This window comes from Nematostella vectensis, chromosome 1, assembly GCF_932526225.1.
Source record: "Nematostella vectensis chromosome 1, jaNemVect1.1, whole genome shotgun sequence".
Lineage (NCBI taxonomy): Eukaryota > Metazoa > Cnidaria > Anthozoa > Actiniaria > Edwardsiidae > Nematostella > Nematostella vectensis.
Genome location: NC_064034.1, coordinates 2107979 through 2131364, shown reverse-complemented (window position 1 = coordinate 2131364; position 23386 = coordinate 2107979). Strand labels below are relative to the sequence as shown.

Below are 23386 nucleotides of genomic sequence, written 5' to 3'. Positions count from 1 at the left end.
CAACAATGTATACAAAAGTGAGCTCCCTGTAGCCTCGTTCCCAGTTCCGTTCCTTATCTGAGGAGGGCGGGAAGCCTGTGGTCTAAGCTTCTCAAAGCATAAAGCACACATACAAATAAAGAGGTGCTTCGTGAATGGAATTCCCACTTAACCTTCGTATTTAATTCTCTGACAGATTGAAGATGATCTTACGACCTTATTGATCCCTTTGTTATTTTGGGGATCGATGCGAACATGCATCGTTTTTCTGACAGCAGGAGCTTATACCTCTCCAAATATTTGATCTGTAGTTGAGCGATTCTCCTTGAGGACTTTCTGATTCAGAATGAAGACACTGCTAAAGGCTGTGTTTGGAATAGCGGGAAAGCCGTTTGATGTAAGTTTGAACGATGAAGAGATTGTGTGGTCGCCAAAATTCAGCGAGAAAAAAGGTATGAAGTATAAAGTTACTAAGTAAGCTTTAAAACTCGTAATTCAATATTTCAACCATTCAAACGCTCTAAAATCCTAATTCATAAGCGAGTCAATGTGCTGTATTCACCGATGTCTAAAGTTCTCTAGTTATTTGATAACAGCTTGTTTAAGTCATTGTATTTTGGTTTTAAAGGTTAAATCCTAGTATATAAAGGGAAAGGATATCATGCATTTCTTTATTACCAGGGGAGGATCCAGAAGTTCCAATGAAAAGGCTAAAGCAAGGGTTTTAAGAAACATGGATTTTCTTATCTATACTATACTTCATATTCTTATGCAATTTCTCAGAGGGGTGGGGAAAGATTGGCAAGCTAGGCCACAGGGAGCCCACTCAACCCAGCGCATTGTTTATTCAGCTTGAGCTTTAAACTTTGTGTGTGAATATCAATTAGGTCACGGAGTCTTCAGTAAAACTTCTTCCAAATGCATATGTCTTATACTTTATTGTGTCCATTCATGTTTGGGACTCTTGTTTCACACCCCTGCGTCAAATTTTTTCCCTGTCGAATTTTGACCCACCTGGGACCCGGGATTTTGTGTCGAATGCAAAGAAACTCCTGCCTCCTCTGGATGTCTTTTTGTCGAATTTTTCGCCAAAATGTTGTGGTCAGACAGATTTGGAGGTAAGGTGTAATTTTAAATCGCAATTGATCGCCTGTGCTTTATAATAGCAGCAATTGCCACCAGAAGTTAGCTCTATCAGCACTCTAGCGATATATGTGGAGAAATTTCTTTTTGGCTTTGATTTTATTTAAATACAAATTAATTCAGCAGAATGGGTGGAAAAAACTTTCCACCCTTGTCTGAACTTGAGCCTTAAGGCTTGAAATCGGGTTTTTGCAAACCAGAATATTTCTGAAAAAAATTCAATGCAGGGGCATAAAATAAGTGTTCCAAACATGAATGGATGCAATAAAGAGTAAGACATATGTATTTGGAAGGAGTTTTAATGAGAACTTCATGACCTAATTGATATTCATAAACGAAGTCCAAAGCACATGCTAAATAAACAATGCGCTGAATTGAGTGGGCTCCCTGTGGCTAGGCCCATCATCTCAGACTATCACTGATTTGAGACAAATAGCACATCTCAAACATATCCTAAAGGCAAGGTTCCCCTTAATTACATACAGAATTACAATACCTGAGTCTCAGTGCTGGTTGTGTCAAATCAGTTAGGCTGGGAAAGCATTTAATTATTTCCTTCAGCTGAATCAGGGATTACAGAGCATACTTTCAAGTGGTAGGGCTGAAAAAGTGTATTACAAAACTAGGGGGAGGGGGGTGAATATAAGAAATATATAACAATTTCTTGATAAGTGGTGGGGCTTTAGCCCTTCCAGCCCCTCCCTCTCCGCGGTGCCTGTGAATGTGAGAAGCTGTTGCACTATTTTATGATTGACTTTGGTAAATTGAGTCTAAATCTTTTGATTTTTGATGGCTGCCAAGGGCTAATGTCAATCTTTATAACAGGCTCCAAGAAGAAACAGTATGCTGTGAGTACAAGATCTCTTAAGCTCCTGGATTTGATAGGAGCCATGATCAAGAAAAGAAAATCTCTGAAGAGTCCTATGACCCGGGGTGAGCTTGTGGGCGTGGCAGTGTTCACGTACTCCAAAAACAAGGACCGAACACTTAGTGAGACCAATATGGTGCTAGAGTGCACAGATGAAGATTCATGCCAGCACTGGGTGACTGCTATCAATGACAAGTTGAAGAGTAAGATTATTGAGTTTTTAATACTCCCATCCCATTTAGGCTATACTATACTGAAAGGTGTAACATAAATAGGAGGATAGCTTTTCATACACATTTTATAGAATAATAATAGTGAATTAAAGTACCGGTGGTACATGGTTAAAAAAAAACACACCATGATTGGACAATTGTGATTTGCTATTTTATGGATAACATTTTGAAACTAATAAATAGTAAGTTATCTGTATCCTGCAAGTTAGGTAGGCTTAATTATGTCTTTGTCATATATTAAGATAAAATAGCACTTATAGGCCATGTTCTACGCACTTCACATTTAAAATTCTAATACCATTCTCGGATGGCTAATCTTGGATCTGAGGAACGCAAGCTTTAGTAATCTGCCATACAACAAGTTAAATTCATGGCAGTGAAACAGAAAGATACTATCCATGTTTCTACTGGGAATTGAATTTATTTAAACAGACATGGTAACAACCTGGGTCACCTGTGTTTCCCATTAGGTAGTATTGACAAGCACCTTTCACCAGGGAGTAGGTCCTGGAAATCTTGTTGGTGGAGGGGCAACATCCGGAATACAATGCAAGATGTATTTTTTCTCCTAAACATTCCTTCAAAATTTTACTTTGAATGGGGGAGTGACCCTGCCCCACCCCTGATACCTCTCGATCTAAATATAGATCTGCGATGAGACAAATGCCCCAAAGAACAGTGTTCTATGATCTTTGTTTGATTTATAGGCTTCCCTCACAGACCAAAAATGCTGAAAGTTATCATCAATCCATACAGTAAGAAGGGCAAGGCCCCTCATGTCTACTACAATTCCGTATCAAAACTCTTCCACAGGGCGGGCATACGGACCGATATTATGTGTGAGTATTCAATGATGTCTAATGCAAGTCTTAGGGATATATCACCAAAAACACTTTCATATATAAGTCGCTAGCATTGTAGAGTAGTTACAGTCATTATCACAAATGCTTGGTCTAACCCTGGAGAGTAATTTTATTTTTAGAGATGTAACGGTACTCTAATTTGAAGTGGGTGCTTATTTCGAACTCCAGTTCTATATGAGTTAGTGTTCATGTATTAATTTAAAAATGTATACATATATTAAAATTCAAGCTATATCATTGAACAGTAAGAAATTAAGCAATAACGACTCTAAAAAATGAAAATTCAGTACTTGTGATTGTACAAAGACTTGTCTTTAGTCATTCATACATTTGGCATTTATTTTTGGGCTCAAGTTTGAGGCAGTGCTCTTATTATAAGCTGAGCAGTTAAAATTGCTGATTACCACAAACATGTAGCTATCCCTTATTACGCACAGAAAACATCCCAAACCTTTCCACAAAACATTTTAACAGCTTCTTCTGATTGTAAGCATAACTTATAGGTGTGAATTGCAGAGTATGAATTTTGTGAAATGGCATCTAATGTTTTGTATATTGATAACAGTGACGGAAAGGGCCGGCCATGCCTGGGACTACCTCAGGTCTGCAACAGATCTTTCAAGCTATGATGGGTGAGTGCATAGAGGTGCATAGAGATGTCGGGGGGCATCGGGGTACACATCTTCTGTTTGCGGATTTTCGGTTGAAAAAGTGTGTCGACTGTTTGTTTTGCTGCTTTTTTTATAATTCTCATACGATTTGCGTTATTAATGCCAACATTCCTAAGCATCAACCTTTTGAATAGTTGGCACATGACACCTTATTACATAAATACAGTAAAATCCCTCGCGCAAGAACCTAGATGTGTAATAGTGTGGAGTGGTATGTGTGTTTTACTTGTAGAGTGGTATGTGTGTTTTACTTGTAGAGTGGTATGTGTGTTTTACTTGTAGAGTGGTATGTGTGTTTTACTTGTAGAGTGGTATGTGTGTTTTACTTGTAGAGTGGTATGTGTGTTTTACTTGTAGAGTGGTATGTGTGTTTTACTTGTAGAGTGGTATGTGTGTTTTACTTGTAGAGTGGTATGTGTGTTTTACTTGTAGAGTGGTATGTGTGTTTTACTTGTAGAGTGGTATGTGTGGGTGGTGATGGGATCGTTCACGAGGTGGTGAATGGTATTCTGGAGAATACGCATGCCATGGAGGGCCTGGACGTCACATGTGAAGCCCTCCCTGAGGACTTCAAGGCCATCACGCCAGACATGCGCATTGGGATCATCCCTGCAGGTAGCAAAATAGAATTATCAGAAGCAAACTCAATCTGTATCAATCATTCTAAATCTAAGCCCATCCTACAATAAAAACGGCCAAATCATATTTCTCAAGGTATGTAATGCAAGGAGAGCGATAGTTTTCAAAATAAATAATATTTATGAAAAATATTAATGAAAAATATTTAATCCAAATCGACATCGTCTGGCAAGTAGGATCAGCGAGTTTTAAAGGTCAAGACCTATTTGGGTACCACTGTTAATTGGTTTTATTTTTAATATATAAATATCTTTTAATTTTTGGGAAAAATCATTATCCATAGATCATTTTGTCACTTAGAAATATAATCAAGCCGTATTTATTGTAGGTTGGATTTAATTACACTATGATTCAAGCAGAATTTGTTCGCTAAAACTTTTTTTTGTGGAAGCGAAAGGTTCGTCACACAAAGCTTTCCCTGGTGAGAACTATTGTTTTTTTATTTTATCGTTTGTTTGTAGGCTCAACTGATGTCATTGCATTCTCTGGTCTTGGAACCAATGATCCGACAACAGCTGCAATCAACATTGCATTGGGTGAGGATCTTTCTATTCTTCTGGATCTTTAGGAACTTTCGAATCTTCTGAATCTTTAGGATCTTTCGAATCTTCTGGATCTTTAGGATCTTTCGAATCTTCTGGATCTATAGGATCTTTCGAATCTTCTGGGTCTTTAGGATCTTTCGAATCTTCTGGATCTTTTGGATCTTCCGGTTCTTTTGGATTCTCTTTGGACCTTCCGGATCTTTTGGGTCCTTCGGCTCTTCCGGGATTGGTAGAGTTAAGAAAATGCCAGAGGATTAAGGATTTCAGGAGCTTTAAGTTTTAGCTCTGTGAAACCCTTTTACTTTATTCTTTGATATTTTCACATATTCATTTTCTTAATTATTTTGAAAATAAACTTCCCACTAGAAAACATATTTATAGCTCTGTACGACTGATTATGATTCTTATGGGCTAGTTAAACAGAAGTCTGCTAAAACCAAACAATTTCTCGAACTCCGTTTTATCAGCCGATTTTGCTTGTGCAATTATGAAAAACATTTTGAAATTATGATTTAAAATGCTGCTAGTACCAACCTTCAATTTTCAAAAGTTGACTTCTAAGACATGCGTACATTATTATATTAGCATTGTCCATTTCAGTCTTATAGTATATCGAACATAAAACCCACATCCTCACTGTTGCTCATCAGCACCACTTTGCTAGGTCCTTCCCAGTCCCTGGATATCTGCTCGCTGGAAAGCGCCAACAGGCTTGTCAGGTTCGCCTTCTCATTGGCTTACGGTTTCCTTGGCGACGTACTCAAGTCGAGCGAGCAGTCTCGGTGGTTGGGTCCTAAGAGATACAAGTGGGCCGCTGTAAAGAGGATGTGCAGGCTCAAGTATGTGAAATATTACAATAGTTTAACATTTTACTTTTAATCTTCACGTTTTTATTTTGTCCTTACTTCCTTTTCTTCTCTCTTATTCCTACTTCATTCTTTGTTTTTTTTTTATAATTTTCCTTACCTTGGTTGTCTCTTTTTTCTTTGTAACATTCCCCTACAGCTTGTTGAATGTCCCACTCTAGGAGCATTCTGTTTGTTTTGTAACATTCCCCTACAGCTTGTTGAATGTCCCACTCTAGGAGCATTCTGTTTGTTTTGTAGGTCTTATGAAGTGGAGATTAACTACCTCGTAAGCACCGACACGGAGAGCCATCCCCGAGATGAGCAACGATGTCGAAGAGGGTAAGAAGCCGCCCAGTCCCTGGTGTTCTATTCGGGTTTGCTGTGGTTTTTCGGGTTCCCTGTGGTTCTCAGCCCCTCCACAGGCAACCCAAGGCTACTGTCAGTGGTTTATAAAGGAATGTAGCGGACTTCAAACTCGCTCTACTGAAATTCTATGGCAAAATTGAAATAAAGGAAGACTCAAACACAATATTTCATTTTTTACGATAAAGTATTTTTTCCCTAACATATAAATTCCCCCATACATTCCTTTATAAACCACTGACAGTAGTCTTGGGCTGCCTGTGGCTCCTCTTGCCCCACTGACAAACACAGGAGTCCCGAACATAGCCCAAGGGACTGCAGTATTCGTGTGAAACGCACAAGCATCATACCACTGCAAAACAAATAAAATACACCATAAACCAAACACCAAACACCGTACACCATAAACCAAACACCGTACACCAAACACCGTACACCAAACACCGTACACCATAAACCAAACACCGTACACCATACACCAAACACCGTACACCATAAACCAAACACCGTACACCGTACACCATGAACCAAACACCGTACACCAAACACCGTACACCGTACACCATAAACCAAACACCGTACACCGTACACCATACACCAAACACCGTACACCGTACACCATAAACCAAACACCGTACACCGTACAATAAACACCGTACACCGTACACCATAAACCAAACACCGTACACCATAAACCAAAAACCGTACACCGTACACCATACACCGTACACCATACACCGTACACCATAAACCAAACACCGTACACCGTACAATAAACACCGTACACCATACACCGTACACCATAAACCAAACACCGTAAACCGTACACCGTACACCATAAACCAAACACCGTACACCGTACACCATAAACCAAATACCGTACACCGTACACCATAAACCAAACACCGTACACCGTACACCATAAACCAAACACCGTACACCGTACACCGAACACCATAAACCAAACACCGTACACCAAACACCGTACACCATAAACCAAACACCGTACACCATACACCTACACCGTACACCGTACACCATACACCGTACACCATAAACCAAACACCGTAAACCATACACCAAACACCGTACACCGTACACCATAAACCAAACACCGTACACCAAACACCGTACACCAAACACCGTACACCAAACACCGTACACCAAACACCATAAACCAAACACCGTACACCGTACACCATAAACCAAACACCGTACACCATACCTTTAAGGAAACCAGCAATTAATTAAGGGAAAGAAGCAATACATGACAAATTAAAAATGCAGCTTTTTGTCAATTTCTTTACTTTAATTATTTATTTCAATGAAAAACAATTATTTTTCCAGATGCAAAACTTGCGAAAAACCAGATGCAACCGACGAAAAGATCGAAAGTGGTAATTTCAGTATTAATCTTACCGCTATAAATGCTTTTTTGTTCTAACCATTATTGTCGCCCTAAGTACCATGTATTTGTCCTCTTTTATAAGGGATAAAAGCCCTTTTATAAGAGGACAAATATATTGGAGATAAATACCCAATTTCGACTTAAGACAATTTTACACAAGTTGCTTTACGTCGTGACCGAAATTTGCGTCACCTTCAGGCGAAATCCCGTTTACAAAGTCCCATATAAAATGGGTAAATTTACAGGATTAATAAAAAATAGGGCCTTGGAAGTTAGTTTCTATTTGCGAGTAGCCCTTATCATATGCAAGTCCTTATACGCGAGCTCTACTATATCGACTGTTTTGGCCGCTGACTACAGGTGAATGGCAGACGTTCCGAGGTCCTGTGGTTGGCGTGAGCCTCATTACTCTCCCCAGTCCCTGTGACATCTCCCCGGATGGCGCGTCCCCGTGCTGTCACCTTGGTGATGGCTACACGGACATGATTATAGTACGAGCCTGCACTACCGCTGAGATGTACGCGCATGTGCAGAGAAATTTCAACAGAAAGGACCAGGTCAGTTTTTACCCAGGGTGCTCTGCGTTTTTCGGATCGTAAGAAAGCATAGATTTTTAAAATTTCCCGCCCGCACTGCTCTCTAATGGAAGACGAACGCCATTACCTTTCTCGGGGTTTGCCTCATCCGCTAGCAACCACCTCGTCACGTCGTGACGGAAGCCTCTAAATAAATAAATAAATAAATAAATGAATGAATGAATGAATGAATGAATGAATGAATGAATGAATGAATGAATGAATGAATGAATGAATGAATGAATGAATGAATGAATGAATGAATGTCTGCCCTTTTATTATTGCTGTACCTTAGATTCTTATATATGGTAGCTACTTGCTTCAAACAAAAGACACTCTGTTCCCATGTCTCGGGTTTTTTAAATCTATGATATCCTGCTCTCACTTACATTCAAGTCAATTCAAAATCAATTCCGAAGGCCTTGATCACGCGTGCCACCTTGGTTTGTGTTGTATCTAACCCTGTCGTTATCTAAATTTCAGTTCGATTTTGACTTTGTGAACGTCCATCGTATCAAGCAGTGTTACATACGAGCTATTAGCGATCCAGAGCAGGCGACCCAGAACGAAAGCAATAATCAAAGTGACTCTGCACGGAGTAGGCTCGTGGATGGAAGGGCCATTCCATTACCTCGCAAGATCAGTAGACATCCCTCCGGGGTGTGGAATGTTGATGGGGAACTTCTTGAAGAGCCCTCTCTGCTTGTCAGGTAATGTTGGATGCAAATTGGTAGGTAAATGTGCAATGGCCGTAGCCACAAATTTTTGTCTGGGTTAGTGGCCTCAATCCTCCCGTGGATTTTCTAGGGGGTAGATGCTATTGATGTCCTTTGTTTAAGCAACTGCCGCCTCTTTCCGAACGACATCCCTGAAAGCATTGGACGCGCCCTCCTTTCACTAGCTATAACCCTGAAATTATTGGACGCCCAAGGGATTTGAGATTTTAGGTTTTGTATTGATGTCGATGAAAATGCAAAACTTGGTGGCTTTGGAAGTCTGTTTCAACATCATTTGCTTGAAATCCTACTTATTTTTTTTTTTCGTTTTATTAGGGTTCATAGGAAGTTAATCACCGTATTTGGCCAGGGAATAGAGGACATCCCGGAAACGAAGGGCTGCTTCTAGCCTACCAAGCGATGAAGAGCACTTTTATTTTCAAACTAATCGTATTTGGCGGCCATTTCCATCGGCTGATTTGGGGGAGCCAATGCGATATTTTCGATTGAATTTGGGAGATAAAGTATAAAACGTTGTTTCTTGAGAGGTAAATTATGTGCCTTTTAATATTAAATGAAAGTAATAACAAAGGTGTGTCTGACAAGAGCTCTTTAAGTTGAATTATTCATTGTATAGATTCCATATAATTCTTTCAAAGATTGTTATATGATGTTGCGTACAAGTGTCCTCTACTTTATAATATTATGTTCAAATTGTAATTACAAACATACGTTATTTATTGGGACTTATATACCATAAAGTTTCACCAGCATAATAAATATTTATGAAGTTCGCGTCTAAATTATCGTACACAGAATGAGTAACTTACAGCCAAATTCTTTGTTGCGCGACCTCGACAAATCTAAAATCCTTGTCTCGTCTGGGAATAGCGCGTAGTCAGACACAAGCTTTTGGGGCGGTCTGTCTGGTTTTGATTGTTTGGTTTGATTGACTACGCACTATTCCCAAACAAAGAAAGGAATTTAACATTCTGGGAGGTCGCGCAACAACGAATTTGGCTATAATCCACAACTTTCCTGAAACATCTCTAGGGTCTGGATGGGGTGAACCGACTAGCGAGAAACAGCTTAATAGAGGCTTGTAAAAATAACCAACTACTGACGAAATGGGAAACAATTATTGACTACCTACATTTTATGGGTGTCCGTATTATGAACGTTTACGTCTAAGGTTGGACTCGAGAACAAATGATTGAATATATCCTGGTCTCTAAAAGCCATGTAAAAGTTTTAAGTTTGAAAATAAACAAAAAATCTAAAACATTCCCGACTTAGACGTTTTTTATTTACACTTATTTGCTAATTTCTTTCATATCCATGAAACAATGCGGGTTACGACATAGATTCTCTGAGTTCAACGACTACCGACAAATTACGGAAATTGTAAATGATCACCGACTTCTTCAGTAGGGTTTGTTCACCGTGGGGTTTTCCACCCTTTTAATGAATTCCTATTGCTATGAGTATGAATGAGCTTCGACTATAGTTTACTCTACAAGCATACTAACATGTTTACTCTACATGTGATCCTGGAATCTCTTGTTACGAGGATCTAGTGGCATTGGCGACTATTGGGGTATTTCCACTCTTTCAACTTCCCTGAAAACTCTACCAGCCTGGTCCATTCTAACTGGGTTTCCTTTGCTCGGAGATATACCGTGAGACAGTGCAGGACGCCTTCCAGTGACGTCAACAAGTATTACCAACCATAGAACCCGATCATAGACCTGGGACTATTGTGTCTATCTATGACTCTCTGGTTCTAAGAACGAGAAGGTGCAAATGAAGGTGGTTTTATGTTTCTTTTCTTCATGTAATCGGTTAGTTGGTCTGGTAACTCCTCCAGGACGTCTTTGGCTAGCCGTGCACCGCTGGTAATGTCCCCATAGCACTTGTCCAGGTAGTCACGAAAAGGGACAAACTGAATTTGAAAAGTGACAAAACCCTTGTCAAACAATAGTATGAAAAAATACAACAACAAAACATTAAACAAAACAAAACGCGAGGGGTGTTTCCAAATTAAAAAAAAATAGTTTGAAAGCCCTGATTTTAACATTAATATAGGTACCGCAGTATGTGTTCTTTATTATACTTGGTACGGTAGGTTGGGTGCAAATATCGATCTGTTCGCTTACACTGCACGAGTTAAGTAATGGAATGTTCTCTTATTGGACTGGGTTCGATGGGTTGGGTGCAAATATCGATCTGTTCGCTTACACTGCAGGAGTTAAGTAATGGAATATTCTCTCATTGGACTGGGTTGGGTGCAAATATCGATATGTTCGCTTACACTGCAGGAGTTAAGTAATGGAATGTTCTGTTATTGGACTGGGTACGGTGGGTTGGGATGAACGGGCGGGCTAAACACGGGAGTGACGTCACTCATGTGTATAGGTCGAGGAGGCGTGGGTTTGACTCCTCTGGTGGTCATGTATGAGAGGAACTGATCCGGGACCTCAGCTAGTACTTCTTTAGCGAGCTGTTCTGATGCAAGTGGACCTCTCTGGAGAAAATCGCGAAATGGCACGAACTACAAAAAATGAAAACAGGCGCATTAGCAGAATCGTCTTACAACCGAAAAAATATAAACAGTTTCTTTTGATTTTTATATTTTATTTTCATTTCAGTTTTCGGTAAATCTAGTTTCCTTAGATAAGAAAGAAGATCACGAAAGGTACCACATCAGAACAACCAAAGAAATAGCCGTTTAAACCGAGATTGCTGATTGCAGTCAAATTCGTTGTATATCTAACACCATGAATCAAAATCCATTTCAATCTCGTTAGGAATAGAACTAATTCAATGTTTGCAAACTCGTTGATAGCTGTAAACATAATTGATCGACTATGCGTTATCCCAAGACGAGACAAGGGTTGTGGAAAATGGAAAAGGATTCAACGAGGTTGAGTAATAGCCGACAGCACAAAACGGCGCAAAAATGAAGAAGTAATAAGCTTGACTTATGCGATTATGGATGTAAAACAGGTTCAGCTGACAAAATTTAGATCATAGATCCGACACGTCAATCACGCGCGCACGAATAGCCAATCAGAAAAGAGATGGTGCAATAACAGCCATGTGGTCCCACAAGAAGTCGGCAATCGACGGCAAAAAGGATTAGTTTGAGATATTTTTCTGCGAACCTTGACAAGCAAATAAGTTAAAAATAAAATAATAAGCAAATAAGCATTTTCAGGTCAGCATAGAAAGTGCTGTTTCCTTTGACCGAATACTTTTAGTGGAGTTGGGACTTAAATTGCAGTAAAACTTATACTACGAAGAAACGAAAAGACAAGTTTCCATTATGTTAGGTGACCGTGTTTTCCCAAGTCGCAGGTAAACCCCAATAAAAAATTGTATTTTAGATTAATCCAAGCAGGACTCACCGTCCTCAACCGAGCGCTGGCTTCTATTTGCTGCTTTCTGATTGGATATTCGTGCGCGCGTCGGATCTGTGAATTGTCGATTTTATTGGACAATGAGGCCCGACATGCCATTTTGATACGCCACGACTAAAATCGAAGCGAGAAGGGCACCTTCCACACTGAGTTCACCTGTACGATGTCTCGCTCCGCCAACCGGCCCCGAGAAGATAGACGAACTTCGTCACCGTCTAACTCTTCCATAGCTGGCAAGGAAGCAACAAAATACCACAGCAGACCTTTGCAGATAGACCATTTCTCAGACAGTTAAAAATATAAGATCTTACAAAGGAAAGACGGCTGTAAAATGGGGGAAACAAGCAATTTAATGAGTTTTGTCTCGACTTTAAGGCCGGTAACTCCTGTCCAAATGACAAACCTTTCAAAACGGCATTTGTCTTCGCCTAGTTTACTGGCAAACCAAAGTCGGCTACCTGGAACAGGGGTACTTGGTGAACACTTACCTTCGAAGTCGGCACCTCCGACCCCCACGATGATTATGGATACAGGCAGAGAGGCCGCCTGCAAAGTGAGTCATTGGTGAAGTCAGTGTTAGAGGAAGGACAGTACGAATACAGTAATCTCAGATTCCGACGCGCGCTAGCGTGGTCACCCTGACAGTTTTGTCAATCTAGCCAATGAGGAAACGAGATATGCGCTATAAGAAATGCTTCCAAGCACGTTGGAATCCTTCTAGTTATAAAGTTCGTGCTTATCAGAACTGTAAACGCTGATTGCCAAATTCTTTTGTATGCCACGATGGCACGGTAGTGGAATTTTTTGGTAGGCCACGATAGCGCGCGTGGTATTATAAACCTTGGGTCTGAGAACCTGTTAGGTTAAAATCTTCACTTTATGCAAAATCCACTTAAGAACCTATTTTAGGCTAAACATTTCCTGTATTTCCTTTTATAAGTGCTTTTTTATGTGTTATGTATGCAGAAACTGCTTTATTTAATTACGTTTTCTGAACAATTCTGATTGTGCGTGGATTATTACTGTATGGAAATACATTACTCACATCAACTATAGCTGCTTTTGTTTGCTCCATGTCAGAGATGATGCCATCCGTCAAGATCAGGAGCACAAAGTACCTGAGTATCAACAAACAAGCATAAATTGCACGTATCTCCCTCATCTAATCATAGCCAAAAGGCAAATCCATACATACTCTTCTCCAGGCTTTTGTCTCTCGGATTCCTTGGCCAAGCTGGGGTAAGAAAATACTATAACTCTGATACACCTTTACAAAATAACATAAAATTCTACTAAAATAATAAAATATATTTACAAAATCATAGCCGTAGCAAGCCTCGAATTATTGGGGGGCACGACACAAAAACATTAACAAAACAACAGCCACGCCCCTACTGGTCATTTTCTTATATTTTTTTTAAATATTGGGGGAGGGGCAGGTGCCCCAAGTGCCCCACCCCCCCCCCCCCCCCACCCCCTGCTACGGCCTTGAAAATCTGCGAGTCAAAAGAAAATGACCATGAGAACATACTAGAATCGCTATAGGTCATTCCAAACAGTCATTTGCAAATGATCCTTGATAGGATAAAAAAGGTATCTGTTTTTTTTTTATTGGCACCAAAAGAGATCTAGAAAGAGTCGAGTTAACTTACGCTACGGTCCTTCGAATGATCGGAGAGAAGTTGGTCGGACCTGAAACAAAGGTTCTCTGGTTAAACTTTTATTACCAGAACTACTGAGTCGTGAAAAATCAAAGGATATAAAAAGCCTGTAATTTCTAGCACAATAATTAGGCTATTTTGAGGAATAATGAGGGGCCCCGAATGTCTCCCCCCCCTCCCCGAAATTTCGATGTGCTCGCAGTTTTCGACAAATGCTCGCGCAAATTTTTCAGCCGTGCTCGCATTGACTTTCGAAGCGCTCGCTGCTCGATACTTATTCAAAAACTAAAAAATGCTCGATCTCATATAAACGCATAAAAAATAGAACGGGGAGCTCGCATGTGTTAGCCAAGGATCATTCGGTAGCCATAGAAGGTATTCGGTAGCCACATAAGGTATTCGGTAGCCATAGAAGGCATTTGGTAGCCATAGAAGGTATTCAGTAGCCATATAAGGTATTCGGTAGCCACATAAGGTATTCGGTAGCCATAGAAGGTATTCGGTAGCCATAGAAGGCATTCGGTAGCCACATAAGGTATTCGGTAGCCATAGAAGGTATTCGGTAGCCATAGAAGGTATTCGGTAGCCATAGAAGGCATTTGGTAGCCATAGAAGGTATTCGGTAGCCACATAAGGTATTCGGTAGCCACATAAGGTATTCGGTAGCCAGAGAAGGTATTCGGTAGCCACATAAGGTATTCGGTAGCCATAGAAGGTATTCGGTAGCCATATAAGGTATTCGGTAGCCATAGAAGGTATTCGGTAGCCATATAAGGTATTCGGTAGCCATAGGAGGTATTCGGTAGCCATAGAAGGCATTCGGTAGCCACATAAGGTATTCGGTAGCCATAGAAGGTATTCGGTAGCCATAGAAGGTATTCGGTAGCCATAGAAGGCATTTGGTAGCCATAGAAGGTATTCGGTAGCCATAGAAGGTATTCGGTAGCCACATAAGGTATTCGGTAGCCAGAGAAGGTATTCGGTAGCCATAGAAGGTATTCGGTAGACATAGAAGGTATTCAGTAGCCATATAAGGTATTCGGTAGCCATAGAAGGTATTCGGTAGCCATATAAGGTATTCGGTAGCCATAGGAGGTATTCGGTAGCCATAGAAGGTATTCGGTAGCCATAAAAGGTATTCAGAAGGTATTCGGTAGCCATAGAAGGTATTCGGTAGCCATAGAAGGCATTTGGTAGCCATAGAAGGTATTCAGTAGCCATATAAGGTATTCGGTAGCCATATAAGGTATTCGGTAGCCATAGAAGGTATTCGGTAGCCATAGAAGGTATTCGGTAGCCATATAAGGTATTCGGTAGCCATATAAGGTATTCGGTAGCCATATAAGGTATTCGGTAGCCATATAAGGTATTCGGTAGCCATAGAAGGTATTCAGTAGCCATATAAGGTATTTGGTAGCCATATAAGGTATTCGGTAGCCACATAAGGTATTCGGTAGCCACATAAGGTATAAATGGTAGGTTGCTCAAGGGGGACGCACTTACCGTACAGTTGCACTCGCTGAATGCTGTGGAAATACGATGAGATAACGCCTTCCACTCTCTCGCAGAATGGATTTTGAGGATTTCCATTCTAACGAGACAAATGTGTTACATTATATCAAGCGATTAGATTGATGTGCATCCAGTGAATTTGCATGTTCGCAAAACAATAATCAAAGAGAGCATAAATTCATGAGATTCTCGTTCTTGCGAAATAATTTTATTACAAAAAAGCGATCAGAGTGGAGTGCGGATAGAAATTTTCTAATCCCCCAAAAATACCCGAACATGAATCACAATCACCATTCAACCCCCCCCCCCCCCCCTTAACATTGTGTAACATGCTCAGAACACACACAATGCTATCTACACCCAAAATACAAGGACAAATTTTTTTTTTAGAATTCCTCCATCTCCCACTCTGGGGCAGATTACCTCACACTTACCAATGCAAACTCATGAGAAACTTCCCAGTTTGGTGGCAAGCGTGCACCAAAGCCGAATGCAGGAAAAAGTTTATCCCTGTGAAAGACAAAAAGAAAGGTCTTATGCTTGTTAAATTTGTGCTACAAATTTTAATAAAGAAAAGGGGGAATAGAAACGTTAAACGCAAGAAAAGCGGGACGAGACCGTACGAATCATAGTCTTGGCAGATGGCTCCCACAGACGTCAGGGCCTTGACGTACTGATTAGGCTCGTAGGGGTTCAGGAAGTGGAGCGAGTTGCTGTTCTGTGGGTTACCTGGAAAGTAAATAAAAAGAGCTGATAGAAGAGTATGAAGATGGCCAACTGTGCCAAGGTCTCTGAGACAATTAGGCAATAAGGATGTAAGAATCATCACTGATTGCCAACTTCATAACTATGAGGTTTTCCCCATATGATATTATGCGCACTGAATCATTCCAAGGCCAAGCTGGGTTTCTGGCGATCTTCATGTAAATCAAGTAGTACGTTTCTCGTATTCTTATTGGCTTTCTTCCTGAAGATGGCGAAAGAACGCGCGCGTTCCGCTGAAAGCATTGTTTTACACTGAGTAACCGAGGCTCCAGGCTTCACTTCCAAAGACAATGACGTTGTCGCCTCTTCGCGGCTCTTTGGAAGTAAGGCTTGGAGCCTTGGCATCCATGGTAGCATTGTCAGTGAAAACAGCCAGACAGCCAACCGCGTTTATTTGTACAGCTTGTTGGGAAGTGCTGTTAAGCAACTCGTTTGTTTTGTGGCAAGCCTAGCAAGGCGGTGCCATCACGTTGTCGCTGTTAGTACCGGATTTGTGAGTCGTGATGTTCAGGTACTGAAAGTCTTTTCAACAAGTCTTTTTCATTATGACACGAGGGCAGATTTAGCAATTATTATTGGAGAAAAAACTTCTACAAACATGGATCAATTTATTGAAAAAAAAATCTTTGGTAGCGCACGACAAATAACAAGACTATAATCTTACCATTTGATGCGGTGAAATCGATAGCGACGATAAAGCTAATCTGTGTTCTAAAGGAAAAGGGCAGTCAAGGCAACAAGGTCAATGCGTCAAGGAGTTTTAAAGTCACAGGAAATCTCCTAGACCCAATCACTTCCTAATCTTTCCTCCACTACAGGAAACTCTGTAAGAATATACAAGGCCAGGCTACTATATAGGTTTTGCTCAATCACAACGGAAACCCACACGCCCCCATCTTACCCTCCTTTGATGAAATCCAAAAAGGTAGGCTGCTGTTCCAATTTGCTCTGAAGTAATATTATCTGGAATGACAGCAGTAGAGGGCGGATCGTTCCGCAACATTGGAAAAGAAAGACATGCGCTACAAGTAGTTTATATAACTTGTATATATCCTATAACTATATAGGATATGTCATCGGTCCAGACCATTCTCATCCATTTCGAAACCATTTCTTGAAGGGTTTTCATTCTTTGGAAAGTTCTTGAAAAACATAATTTACAAGCCGTTCTTTTGTGCCATTCCAAATGAAAATGCATTGTTTCACCTTTATGCACTTGCATTGGGAATTGCATATGAAAAACGCCTTCTAAAACAGGGCCTTACAGTTCCCGAGTTCTTGTAACTCTTTTTCTTTGCTTGCTTCTTGGGATTCTTCAGCTAAAATACAGAACACTTGAATTAGTTAACTTTCGTTAGATCGTGAATCGGATGTGAAATGGGATTTTTTATTACCTCAAACGTTAAGTTAGGGTTAGACGTCAATTCTCTCAGTGTTGTTGAGAAAATACCGATTAGATCATGGCTATAAAATAAAAAAAATAAAGAAAGAGTGTACTGAAATATTGTTAAAATGCACGGTAAGCGTGATAATGTTTTTACATTACCTTCCATCTCTATCCCAGTCATAGCACTCAATGCGTATTGATCTAAGGGAGAGAAGAGAAGAGAGAAGCTGAACCAGTGAGTTACACAGCAGCAACAATAACAACAACGATACCAAAAACTTCGACAGCGCGCATTCATAACCATATTTAGTCGTCATTAATAACCATAATTAGTCGTCATTAATAACCATATTTAGTCGTCAAAAGCAATACAACGACAACCACACGAATTCAGACCGACATTGATTGGACAAAAGCTAAAACAATACTTAACAAAAACAACAAAGCATACCAATAATCTGTATTCAGAGTCCACGCTCTTCGCCCCCAAAGTTCTAATGAACATCAAAAAATCATTCATAGCCAAATTTGTTGTTCCGCGCGACCGCTGAGAATTCTCGTAGTCACTCGCCGCGTTCGCGGGCGTATAAACAACGAATTTGGTTATCAACACGTACCTGTCAATATCCCCATTGCATAGAGCTCTAGCCGGGACACTAAACGGCTTCCACGTTGGGTTCAGGGTGTTTTTGACGACTTCTGTCCGGTGAACAGCGGTAAAACTAAAACAAACGATACAGCCAGGATTTTCAAGACTCGACCCAGAGAGTCGAAGATCTTATTCCAGGTCACGTGATACGTGAAATCTTGATCTCTTTTGTTTCGGTTTTATTTTAGAGGCAATTTTCGGGAACCCCATGGCGTATTTGTGTATAGTATTACACGCCCTTGCATTAATTGCATTAATTGGTGGTGAATGCGTTCTGTCTTGAGGATTCAACCCGCTATTCAGCAAAGCACCCATCTTTACAGTCAACCGTTTTTTTTTTTTTAAGAACAGGGCTATGGTTACACCACCAGATAATAAACATGTCACCGTTTATGTCTACGTGCTGGGGAGGGCCTCTCCCCCTACCCTCTCCCCCCCCCCCCAACATTCTCCCGCCAAAAACATAGTCTTAATAGTATAGCCGAATCTTAGACTTTTCACATATTTGACATATGATATATATATGCCTGACTAAAACCCTGGCATGAGCAAAAACAAAATTAGAAAAAAGAAAAGAATATATCATAAGCAATACAGGTCCGTACCCAGGATTTTTTCTTGGGGGGGGGGGGGGGTGCAAAATTCGAAAGAACAAAAAGGGATTTTTTTATGCCTTTGCAGTGTCTCCACGGGACGGTTTATTGTCGGATTTTGCTACATACCAGAGTGATCTAGCTTGTCCATTGGGAATCGAAAGTGGATCTTAGGCCATTGTAGGGGGGTGCCCCCCTTGATACGGGACTGAATGTACTATTTCTAATTTATGAAATGCACAGATTCTGGTGGTGAAGAGCATTAGAACTCCGATTTGAATCATACTGGGGACTTATTAGATGGTGTATATTGTAGCCTTTAACATACCTATTGTCTTCATTACACCTATAGAAAACCAGGAATGGATCAGATTTGCCAAAGAAATCTTTTTTGTCAAGTTTGTGACCTCTAAACTGCAACGTTGCAACATCCTGTAATAATGAAAAGAAAGCAATCAAACAATGTGGTTATGGGTGAGGGTTAGAGGCAAATACACCCCTTCTCCTGCCATTTACCCCTCAAGTTTTTTTTCAGCATAGGGGGGGTCCCCTCCTTTTGCCAAAAAAAACCCTTGGATTTTCATTTTAAAAATCCAATGTATGCTGCGCTGTATGCTGTATGTTGTATGCTGTATATTGCCCCAAAATCTGACAAGGATGTCTCCACCTTACCTTGCATTGAGAGACCTCTTCACATCTTACTAAAAGAACAAGAAGTAGATTGTAATGAGTGAATCATAATATAACTGTGAAAATGAAGTATAAATAAGGCAGATAAGTCTCAACAGTACAGGATCTAGCTTACATATAATTTTCCCTCTGGGCTTTGACTGCTGCTTGTTTCTAGAAATATAAAGCGTTTTTTTTTCTTACATTATGGTTTTGCTAATTTATTCTTTTAAATACAGTGTATTATAATTATACTTACAGTAAAGCCTTTTCAAGTTGGCCACCATTTTCACCAACTATTGATCCTAAAGTACACTCTATTTCTCCAATAAAGTCCTAATAATGAAAATAATGACTTAGAATGAAAAGACAAAGCATCAGAGCATTTCTTGAAATATTACTGCAAACAGTACTAAAAAATTACTTAAATATTTTAGGTTTTACCATAATTTGTTAAAAATCTGAGTCTGCCTTTGGAAGTTTAAAAAAAGTATTTCTTACTACCACTAGATTTGATTTAAGGGCCTAGATAAATAAAACAAAATCCAGTTCCACTGCCAGTAAGGACAATAATTACCAATGAATAAATGGTCTGCTAAAATAGGTAAACTATAGTCCCCTGCTCATAGTAATGGCTATAGACCTGAGCCCCGCCCGCTTCCTCCACATTCCCATGCTCAGTTGCTCTGGCTATATTCCACTTACATGGTCTTGAAGTCTTGATGACTTTTTGTCAATATCATAACTACAGAATTAAAGATAAAAAACATTTTTAGAAACACAGCTAGAGATGCAAAATAGGAATAAAGGGCAAAAACTTACACTTGAAATCTTAATTTTTGTATTTCCTCAAAGAAATAATGGATAGTAAATTTCTTGACAAAATCAGGGTTTAGATTATTCATGATGACTTCTGTTCTTCCAAACTGTAACAACAACAAAAAGTAAAAATAAAACATATGACAATATGACATATCTTGTAGTATGAGTAAGGTTTTTGATAGGGTACAGAGGCTGAAGTAAATGTTACTTAATCACCAAAAAATATATTTTTTACCTCTCTCCATTCTTTTGTGCCCATTCCTTGTGTAAACATGACAACCACTGTAGCAGAAAATAAATAAAACAAAACATCAAACATGTAACCCTACTAAGAAAATAGAATGTGATAAGCCTAGAGGTACTTGTATTGGTCATGGAATACCTAAACCTATTTCAAGAGGGCATTTGATAATAGTAATAATATGAAAAAACAAAGGGGTAGTCAAAGGGACATCAATTTTCAGAGCAATACGCTTAAAGCCGTATTGTCACCAGTTTACTTCCGGATATCCGACGGAAACCTCAACCATTAAAAGACAAAAGAATCTATTAAAATCCGAGATATGCAAAATAGGCCATCCGCTCTAAATTATCAATCACATCCTCAAAGAAACTTCCAATAAATATTTTTCGCATTTTCCGTTAAAAATCATCGGAGATTGTTACGTAATGGACCAGAAGTAAACTGGTGACAATGCGGCTTTAAATTGAACATTCTCTTGATTGTATACTTTGGAAGAAAATTGAAGAGTTACCACAACAACAACAAATAAGAACACCCCCCTCCCCCCTCCAACATTACCTCTAATATTTAGTTTAGTCTAAGTCTTGTCTAAAATCCTTGATATTGCTTTCAGAATAAAACATTTTCTTCACTTATGAATATGAATTACAGTAAAAGTCCTGGCAACGTTATAATTTTGTCCGGAATCTAAGCCGATATATTCAAGCACTTTTCAGAACACCGGAAGTCAATCTAGCCGGAAGTGGATCAATAAGTATGAAAACAACTGCTAAGTTATTCATTGGGTATATATTTTAGAAGCCAATGACCAATAACTTATACGTTGTCTTTATTTTAAAAGAAAGCGTGGTAATATTATGATAGAGATCTTACTTGGGTCAGATTTTGAAAACACATCCATGTCCGCGAGGTTCCTGTGGGATGAAATAGATTGACTTTAGCGATTCTATCGCACAAAACCCTTATAGCCATCAGACTTCCTTTGCAACAGATTTATCTTATTTTTTTTCAAAAACTGCTTTAAATCTTCAAATTTAGTTATAAAAGATCGTACAAAATACACAGTATTCTTTTAACCGCGCTTAAACAGGAGCTCAACCATAACACATCAATGGTAGTGATAAATTTCACCAAAGTGAAGCTTGTTTTAGCGGTCTTCTGGGATACTGTTGAAAAGCAAATCAGTTAAAATTCCTTGAAAAATACCTCTTAATTGCAGGAACTATAATGGAAATTCTTTAGCACAAACAAACATATTAACATGTTATTCTCGATACGTTTCCGATGGAGCAGAGATTCGATAATTTTCTCGTCTGCAAAGTGCAAGTTGTCTGTGATTGCACGGTACCTGCAAGAGACAGAGATCTCGACTTGCGTGGCTGGCACTGTATTATTGTACGGCGTGGACATCCCTGGACTTGCTACAGTCTCGCTATAAGGTGGCGGTGCCACAGCTCCTGGGTACGCCATCTTCTACAACTACACAAAATTTCTCAAGGCCTGGTTACAACATACAAAGACTTATTTACCATGACGTCACTCGGGTATTCTTGGCTCATTGTTTTAGCCGGTGGTTTTGGCGTTTGAGGTTATACTGTATTTGACAGTTGCCTGCAGCTTTGAAGGGTTTCCACAACGTTTTTGTCCGGGATAGACACGTTTTTTATCGTATTTCAAACAACCAAACGCATTTATGGCTTATGACAATTTGCAAAATCGGTAATATAACCGAAAACGCAGTAGCTATATGCCCGATAGTCGGGAAAGGTCTTCAATTGACTAAATGCCCAACAGTTCTCAATTTATTCAAATAACCCAGTAAATTGTTGATAAAACCTTTAAAAGAAAAAGTCGACAACAACGCAGATTTATGTTTTTTAGAACGATATTTCGGCAGGCCAATACCTGCCTTCTTCAGTTTTTTTTTTTTTTTTTTTTTATATAACCTGAAGAAGGCAGGTATTGGCCTGCCGAAATATCGTTCTAAAAAACATAAATCTGCGTTGTTGTCGACTTTTTCTTTTAAAGATTTTATTAATTAATCAACTGTCGACGCAGACCACAAGGTCCGACGCACACCAGCAGATAGAGGCTGTCCGGTGGTTTCTTCCTACGTTTTTGTAAATTGTTGACCTAGTTTCGACCTAGTAAGTATTCTATATTTGTTGAAAAAAGGCAAGCGAATCTGAATTGAGCTTTGTTGTTGGATTTAAATGATTTTCCTTGCTTGTATATACTAAAAAACCGTTATCAAAGTAACACTTATGAATACTATTTGCTACAATAACACTGTAGGGAAAGGTTTTCAGCAAATTTTTAAAGGTAATGTAGCGGCTGTCGGGCATACTTGAAAAGATGATAATTGATGATAATTATGGATGGATAATAATTAACCCTAAAAATAAAATCTTTTAAATTCCTGGCAATGGGCCTGCTAGCCCTAACCAAGACCCTGACACCTTGGTACCCTGTGCTGCATCAATTCAAGACCGCAAGCAATAACATGTTTCTTATGGTTACCCTGTGGCATGTGTTACCATGTAGACGCTAGACTACATGGCACAGTCCCGTGGGCAATCCTGGCTATGCGCTGAAATATTTTTGATGCTGCGTAAACGCGACATGAAAAAATGATAATGTCAAAAGTACTAATAGCAATTTTTTTAAAAAAAGTTGAGGAATTGGCCGAGAATCGAACCTCGTCCAGGTCTTGTAAGAAAATTGAGAAAAATAGACCATACTTCCAGACATGCGCTGAAACACCGTATGGCAGCTAAAGCTTTACGGCTAAGCTGGAGATTTCGGCCTCAGCAC

The 23386-nt window shown here is 39.6% G+C and overlaps 2 protein-coding genes and 1 long non-coding RNA gene across 4 annotated transcripts; 1 reads left to right on the top strand and 2 right to left on the bottom strand.

The window, feature by feature from the left end:
- The first annotated feature begins 66 nt into the window (after positions 1 to 66).
- On the top strand, positions 67 to 10135 carry LOC5515183 (ceramide kinase). Its single transcript, XM_048727100.1, has 12 exons — positions 67 to 431; positions 1948 to 2193; positions 2931 to 3062; positions 3652 to 3718; positions 4215 to 4372; positions 4858 to 4932; positions 5606 to 5780; positions 6048 to 6128; positions 7500 to 7549; positions 7921 to 8117; positions 8619 to 8845; positions 9188 to 10135. Exons 1-12 carry the CDS (start codon positions 326 to 328, stop codon positions 9258 to 9260), a joined length of 1587 nt encoding a protein of 528 aa, XP_048583057.1. The 5' UTR covers positions 67 to 325; the 3' UTR covers positions 9261 to 10135.
- On the bottom strand, positions 4844 to 6578 carry LOC125561970. The gene is made up of 2 exons (XR_007307677.1): positions 5908 to 6578; positions 4844 to 5734 (listed from the first exon to the last, which is right to left on the bottom strand). It is a non-coding gene; the product is annotated as an uncharacterized LOC125561970 (long non-coding RNA).
- On the bottom strand, positions 9389 to 22076 carry LOC5516348 (copine-8). Of its 2 annotated transcripts, XM_032386164.2 has the most exons (25): positions 21921 to 22076; positions 21446 to 21486; positions 20564 to 20610; positions 20329 to 20432; positions 20212 to 20251; positions 19766 to 19842; positions 19643 to 19680; positions 19510 to 19538; positions 19166 to 19269; positions 18213 to 18317; positions 17755 to 17796; positions 17603 to 17672; positions 17474 to 17527; positions 17110 to 17171; positions 16873 to 16919; positions 16067 to 16172; positions 15878 to 15953; positions 15435 to 15522; positions 13923 to 13962; positions 13466 to 13504; positions 13316 to 13388; positions 12759 to 12816; positions 12427 to 12500; positions 11163 to 11402; positions 10685 to 10793 (listed from the first exon to the last, which is right to left on the bottom strand). In XM_032386164.2, exons 1-24 carry the CDS (start codon positions 22040 to 22042, stop codon positions 11193 to 11195), a joined length of 1746 nt encoding a protein of 581 aa, XP_032242055.1. In that variant the 5' UTR covers positions 22043 to 22076; the 3' UTR covers positions 10685 to 10793; positions 11163 to 11192. The 2 variants fall into 2 exon arrangements, with proteins under 2 accessions (XP_032242056.1, XP_032242055.1); XM_032386165.2 differs by lacking the exon at positions 11163 to 11402 and having other exon boundaries at positions 9389 to 10793.
- Between the last annotated feature and the right edge of the window lie 1310 nt (positions 22077 to 23386).